The 7,798-nt window shown below is 42.3% G+C and overlaps 1 protein-coding gene across 1 annotated transcript in view; it reads right to left on the reverse strand.

The window, feature by feature from the left end:
- Positions 1-7,798, reverse strand: part of PRKCB (protein kinase C beta) — a 396,523-nt gene that overhangs the window by 27,060 nt on the left and 361,665 nt on the right. The window contains exon 19 of the mRNA XM_027771796.1: positions 5,419-5,559. Coding sequence (XP_027627597.1) covers positions 5,419-5,559 — 141 coding nt within the window. The remainder of the gene's footprint in view (positions 1-5,418; positions 5,560-7,798) is intronic.

Genomic DNA, 7,798 nt, shown 5'->3' on the forward strand with positions numbered 1-7,798 from the left:
CTGAACATAAGAAAAACACCCTGTACTCCAATGTATATCCCTAGAGAATCCTTATGTTACACAGCACAGTGAGTTACAACATCCTGCTTTATGGCCATTTGCTCATTCACTCATCCATTCAGTAAGAATTCTTGAATACCTATTATGTGCTAAAGCTTATACTAAGTACTGGAAGTTGACACTGAAAAAGTCATAGTCTTATGGTCTAGTCAAAAAGACAGGCATGGGGTCAGATTGTGGCACAGCAGTAGCACAGCCAAACCCACATGGGAGAGTTCCTGGTTCATGTTCTAGGGCTTCTCTCTATATTCAGAGCACACATATGCCCAAAAACCAGGGAGGCTCAGATCAGGGATGGATTATGGTATGAAGACTCTTGCACTTGCCTGTATCTCTCTCTCTCTTTCATGGAAAAAGTAAATAAACTTTAAAAACAAGAGAGATTATTTTGAGAAGGTAATTACAACATATACAGAATTGGTTGATAGACCAATAGCAGATCCTACTCAGGAACCAAGAGCTTCCTTGGGAGGGTGACATTCTAAAGATCTGATGAAGAGGAGAGGGGAAGGCACCTGGGTGGGAGGGCTGGGGAGCATGGGAAAGGGCTCAGCCATTCCAGGTAGATAGTCATGGATGATGCTCGCAAAGGAAGAGAAGGCACTGCATGTGCAAGGGAATTAAAGAAGCCAGGGATGCCAGTTCTTGGAATTACGAGTTAAAGCTAGGGAGGACACAGAGACCTGGTCTTGGAAGACTTCATAATCCATGTATGTGCTAAAGACCAAGAGATACTATCCTGGGGCAACAGAGAGCCCAGGGGCCTTTTAAGCAACAAGATACACATCGGAAACAATTACTGGTGTGCCCCATAACAATACACCAAAGCTGGTGTATTTCAGTACAATTTCAAACAATGCTCTGCAAGCTATTCCTTGCCACAATAAAAGATGGCACTGAGAACAACTTAAAAACCCCATTTAAAGTTATTTTAATGAAAATCCAATAATAGCAACCTTCACTGATGTTTGAATATAATTCTGTTATTGCCCCTGTGTTTTCTCTTGCCGCACTCTATTTAATAGCATGCATGAATCAGGAACGCTGACAGGTACATGCATGCCTTTTTAATATCCTACAAGATACATGGAAGCCTGCACACACTCCCCACAGGCCTTTCTGAAGTGGCAGACTGATAAGAAGGGGTGCAGAAGAGGAAAATAAAATCCTGGGATGGAGTTGGGGGCTCTAGAGCCTGCATTTGCAACATCAAAGGCCTAGGTGCATGGTTGAGTCAAATGGATAGCTGGGGCAGCCATTGTTATCATTTCTAGTGTTGTTTAAAAATACCAAGGGCAGGGCCTGCTTCCCTTAGAGCTGGTGCCATAACATCTTGAGGTATATAGCCCAGACCAGTCACTGTACTTTGAAGTCATTGTTAAACCCAAGTAAGGAAATTCAAGACTTTGGTCTGTTGGAAATTCCATCAAGTGCATAACAATGGAAGGATCTTGTTGGTATTTGCTAATTATTGTAATCTTTTAATATGATCAATGATAACAGCTCTCTTTTCCTGAGTGTCTACTATGAGTCAGGCACTGGTCTAGCCCTTCTATATTCATTCGTGCTTAGTAGGGATATTAAAAGTACTTATCCAGCCAGAATACACTCTGGTTGTAAATAACTAGTACTAACAGGTACTGGCTAAATGTCAACCTGACTTTGAGTCCTCACTACCCCACAGGTTACACACTGACGGTCTGTGGGACATATATAGGTCACAGATGTGCTTCATTTGCCCTGAACAGTGTTTAGTTTTTAAAAATTTGTTGTTGACGTATCAAAAAAATGCTGAGATTTCACTAAAAAATCCTAATTTCCAGCTTTTTATGAAAACCATGAAAATGGAGCCACGCTGAGCCTGCATTCTACAGACAGATCACCTGGAGATGACTATGAGCTGAGCCTTTTAACAAAATTACTATTAATTATTTTAAAATATATTTATCTCTTCCATGAGTGAGAGAGACAAATGCATGGCTGAGAGAGTCAAAGACAGAGAGAGACAGCACCCCCAACTGGGTATTAATCTATAATCCACTGCCAGCTTCAGCCTGTTCTGGATTATGGACACATGGATGTCCAACATAGTCAGGGAGGTCTCTGAATGTGAACCCAAAGCCCTCCTACGTGGATCAGCCTTGCAGAGTATCATTTTACTGTTGTGATGCTGTCCATCCCCATAAGCAGAGACAGTTAGATGGCTCACTTGCCCTCCAGTCCATCTCTGTCCCTACCACTTTCTCTTCTGCTTCATCACTGCCCTTCACCATTCCTTCCTGGTCTCTGCAGACATCTGAGTCAGTGACTTGTTCTGGAGGCCACTATTCCACATCCTGACTGAAAGCAGAACCAGTGTCTTCCACTAAAAGAGATTAGTCTCACCTTCCTCTAGCCTCTGCCTTGTTTCCCTGCCATAGCTTTTCTTGTGAAACTTGACAGGAGTGATTCTCAGCCTTGAGCATGCATTGAATCTCTTGGAAGTCTTATTAAATACAGAAGCATTTGGGGTGGGGCCTGAGAACTTAATTTCTAAAGTTCCCAGGTGATGTTGACATTGCTGGTCTTGGGACTACACACGGGAGACCACGGCTCTGCTCTAATATGAACTCCAGCTATCCCCTGGGTTCTGGGCTGATGGGATGGGAACATGAGCATCTTTCCTTTGGCCAAGTGAGAAGAGGAAAACTCCATTCTGGACTTCATAAATAGCTGCATAAAACCCAGATGGGTTGTACATCACTCCTATGAGTTCCTGGGGTCCTGAATAAAGAGCCAACTCCTCTTACAGATTACATTTTTTTTTTTTTTGAGAGATTTTCACTGTAGGGCGCGTGCGCTCGCCAGACAGACAGAGAGAGACATAGAGACAGAAAGCGAGAAGTCACCCCCCAGGGGGGATGGTCACACCGCAGTCCCTTCTCCTCCATTCTCCTCTCGGGATCTTGGGCACGCACGCACACGCGCCCGGCGTGAGTTTTAAGCCACCAGGTCCGGGACACGAACCGCGGTCGACTACGTGGGAGTCCAGCGACATAGCCATTACGCTAACTGCTGGTTCCCAAGAGCCAACTCCTCTTAACATTACTTTTTAAAATCTTTTTCCAAATGATCCAGTAAACATGGTAATACCATCTCTTACATGCAGGGCTCTCCCCAAACTCAAATATACATACAGACACTATTTTAAGAAATAGTATTGGTAGAACTGATACATCCTGCTGTCAAAGACCTTGCAGCCAAGGCATTAATTAACTCATGACACACTCAAATAGCAGTCAACTCTCTCTGCATGTCTTCAACGTACTGAGTACCCAGCTTAGTGCTTTAGGTAGCATAAGGATCCACTGATGTAGAAACTATTATTCTCGTTGTATTACAGATGATGAAATAATGAGGGAAGAGAGAAGAACTGACTTGTCCAAGTTCGCCAGCTCTAGAAAACTTGTGAGGTTGTTTATATTCTCTGAAGGTCAGATACTATTGGGAATATTGTTTGTGCTCAATTCTGTGTTTGTTTTTTAAGAGGCATGTTGATAACTTGGAGGATAATGGATGTCTGAAGAGATGTCATATGGACCATGCTTATAGAGAGGGTCAGAACAGGAGTTACCCTGGGAACCCCGGGCTCAACAGCACAAGCCAGCATCTGCAGGTGCTCTCCGGGGAGAGGTTCTGATGACAGTGCTGGGGAGGCTGTTCAGTATCAAGTCACAAGTCTTCAACAATTAGAAGGGCCACAAAGTAGAACTAGCTGCCTCTAACCTATTTGCTGGGTGGCTTCCTGACACCCGGAGTATCCACAGAGAAAGAAAACTCATTAGGGATGCCAAAGAATTGTGATCCTAACCATTAGGGATGAGGTGGACACTAGGGAGATGTGAGAATCACCTGGGAGACCAACAAAAGGACATCAAAAGGAAAAATAAAGTGAATGGAACATATAATCCAAGATCCTTCCCAGAGCTGACAACACCTAGTAGCCCCTGATGTCAGATCCTTAGATTTCCCCCAGGACTTGCTGATTATTGGAAAGGGCTAAAAACCAGAAATTCACACCTATTCTGTTGGACATTCAGCTTAGCTTGTCTCCTGCTTACGAGATGATACACGGTCACACACATACGCACATACTTCCACTGATGTGCCATCTTCCAGGGGCAAAAATAGTTGGGCACTTTTACAAAACACTTGGTCCTTTGCTCCTGTCCATTCTGGTAGGCCTTCATTGAGTCAGACTGTCATGGGTTTGCATCCTCACATCATTATATGCTGGCCAAGTACCATGGACAGGGCATTTAAACTCTCTGACCGCCATTGCCTCTTCCATGACATGGAATAATAGTATCTGCGTAACAGGCTGCTGTGAGGATTTACATAGGTGCTGCAGGTGAAGTGCTTCACATGGTGCCTAGCACATAATAAATGTTCAAGACATTGATAATAAGACTGTCAAAATAACTACCCTTATCACATTTTTCACCTTAGCATGGGACCTTTACATCCTTGGGTTTCAGTGACAATGTTTATGTTCACTTTTCAGCCTCATTTGGTATTTTACAACCCATAATAATGTCACCATGTCTGCACTCTACTTAATTAAAACATATATATCCTCACAGTACAATTGCAGTTTCAATTAATTCAAGTGCAAACTCCTCCTCCTTGATGCTGACAAGTATTTTTTGCTGAGTCTTTGGGGGATAAAAAATCCTCTCATGGGCACAAAACTGTGAGGGATGCAAGACTTTTATTCTTGCATTATAAAAGTTATCTCAAAGCCATGTCTACACCCAAAGCCTCCAGGAGGTCTATGGTTCAGAAGCATGTCAGCTTTTGCTTCATTCTGCTTCGCCTTGGGTGGGAGCTGGCTTGGTGCACTGCTGTCTTATTTACTGACTCAGACTTGGAGTATGTTTCAGAATTAAATTTAAATACCGTCGAGATAAACAACATGACCTTTTCAATGTCGGTATGAAGAGAAAATGACACCGTTGAACCAGAGAGAAAGAACGAGGGCAAAATTAGATTCTTTATCACGGTCCAAAAATGGATCTGAACTCTGTTTACCAAAAACCATTCTCAAAAGTTGTCAGCCAAGACAGTTACAATAACTGAATGGATAAAACAAAAACTCAGCATCAGTTTTCTTTCCTGGCTGTTCAGCGGCCAGGCTGTGTGAATGGAAATCTTCACATGTATACCCAGTGACTTTGGGCATGGATATGAACACATACAGACGTATTAGAGTAGACCCATCAGTGTGTGTCCCTCTGAGAGCATTCAGAGGACACACAGTAGGCGAGAGAGAGAGAGTTGTGATGGGTCCCTGACAGTCAGAGGGAGCAGTTTACTTACAGCTTTTGGCTTATACGGAGGCTGAATCTCTTTGCGTTCAAGTTTCTCCCAGTCGATATACCGGAAAAATGCGTGCTCTTTGATGTCACGTTCACCTTCAGGTCCGCAACCCAATCGTTTGCCTGGGTGTTTGGTCATCAGCTTCAAGAAAAAGAAAAGTGTTGATTGAATGAATTTCAAAAGAGGAAATGTGAGACACTCAGAAACCATTACTTGAGTGAATTAGGAAAGAAATCACAATGAAAAACCTCAACTAATTTTTATTTTCTGCTTTTCGCCCCAGCAACTATTTCCCAGCCAAGTCTTTATAGTAGAGGACCCAAAAACAGTACCTGCTGCCCACCTCAGAGTGAACTCTCTTATGGTTCAATCAAACCAAAGCCTGAATGAGGCCCTGAACTTCAAGCTGGAAGTGTCACATGATCTGTTTTGGTTCAAGAATGAGTTTTATGCAATTATTGGTGCAGTAAATAAGAACAGTTTCAATATCTACAAACTCCCTTTTTTTTCACAACAAGAAAACAGTAGTTTGACCAAGGCAAAGGCCATATATATTCAGACTATTTGCATTTTTCAGGAGAGCACTTGTGAATATGACAAAACAGAAGAAAAAGTATTAGTCAAATGGGCCCAAGTTTCAAGTAATTACTTTCCGAAAGCTCATTAAGTAGTCAAAACCTAGACCAGCTCATTTCCCTTGTATCACACATTATACTAAACTCCACTGAGGTTTCTTTGGTGTTCCGTTTAAATTACTTAATTATCAAAACCCTCCATCTTTGGGTCTCTGAGTCAGTGCTAAATAACAAGATGAATAGATGCTCTGAGATGAAACCAGACAGGCTTCCTCTTATAAATGAATTCAAAGCAGCATAAAAATATCTCTGATCTCAAGACTTCAGCAAATGCACAGAGAGTAGAGACAGAGGAGTTGGCAATTCAAAAAAAAAAAAGACCAACAGGAGGACATCAAAAGGGAAAATGAAGTGTAGAGTGATTGGAACATATAATCCAAGAACTTTCCTAGAGTTGCCAACACCTAGTAGCCCCTGATGTCAGATCCTTAGATTTTTTTCCCAGAACTTACTGATTATCATCAGAAAGGGCTAAACCCAGAAATTCACACCTATTCTGTTGGACATTCAGCTTAGCTTGTCTCCTGCTTAGAAAATCATACACGGTCATATACATATGCACATAGTTTCCATTGATGTACTATCTTCTGGGGGAAAATAATAGGCACTTTTGTCCTAAGCTGCTTTTTTTTTTCTTATTCTTAATTTTAGGTTTTTGCCATAAAGCATGTGTACTTGCTGGAGAGAGAAAGCCAGACAGAGACAGTGGAAGAGGAAGAGGAAGAGGAAGAAGAAGAGGAAGAGGAAGAGAAAGAGAAAGTGAAAATGAGAAATCACTCTCCAAAGGGAACGGCCATGCTGCAATCTCTTCTCTTCCATTCTGAGATTTTTGGCATGCGCATGTATATGTCCAACATGAGTTTCAAGCCACCAGGTCCAGGACTTAAACCACAGTCAAACATGTGAATGTCCAGCACCTTAACCACCATGCCACCTGCTGGCCCTGCTGCTTCTTTATTTATATGCACAATCTTACCCAATTGCCACAATAACCCAATGAGGTGGGTCTATTGTCATCCCTATTTGAATGACAAGGCAATAGGCACTTAGAGAAGTTAAGCAACCACAAGAAGTCACAGAGGTAGTAAGTGGCAGAGCTGAGATCCAATCCCAAAGCTCCCGAACTTGAGTTTTTAACGGAAGTGAGAACACTTCCCATATGGTTGCCCCAGTGTCATGTGGCTTGTCATAGCCAGGAAAGGTTATGGAGGGCACTCAAACTGAGGCAAACCTGGACATCTGTGTAGGACTAGGAAGAAAGAAAAGAATGGGTGACAGGGTCTTGGTTACCATGGGTGATAAAAATATCAATAATAGCTTCTATGTACTGAGCATGACCTGTGTGGCTAGGCACAGTGCAAAAGACTTCCTAGTCATTACCTGTCACTCTTCAATCTTTATAATAGCTCTCTGAGGTCTCAGCAACTATTATTCTTATTTTCCAGACAAAGAAACTGGGTCCACAAAAGTAAAATTATTTTCTAGGAAGTAGAACCAGGCTTTGAACAGATCTTCCTGATCTAGAACTTTTGTCCAAGGGGTCTTCGAAAGGTTTGTGCAAAACTGGAATTAAAGTATGAACTTATTTTGGTGCAAACAAATTTGAAGCCCATGCCTCACTTTTTTATAATGTGCATTCCCATGAAGTTTCTGAAAATCTCTCATAAATCTGTGCTATTCAGCCTGCTTGTTTTCACTCTCAGACCACTTGGGCTTCTGTTTGCATTAAGCTGGTACAAAGCAGG

Source organism: Tupaia chinensis, unplaced genomic scaffold (assembly GCF_000334495.1).
Source record: "Tupaia chinensis unplaced genomic scaffold, TupChi_1.0 Scaffold000231_2, whole genome shotgun sequence".
Classification (NCBI taxonomy): domain Eukaryota; kingdom Metazoa; phylum Chordata; class Mammalia; order Scandentia; family Tupaiidae; genus Tupaia; species Tupaia belangeri.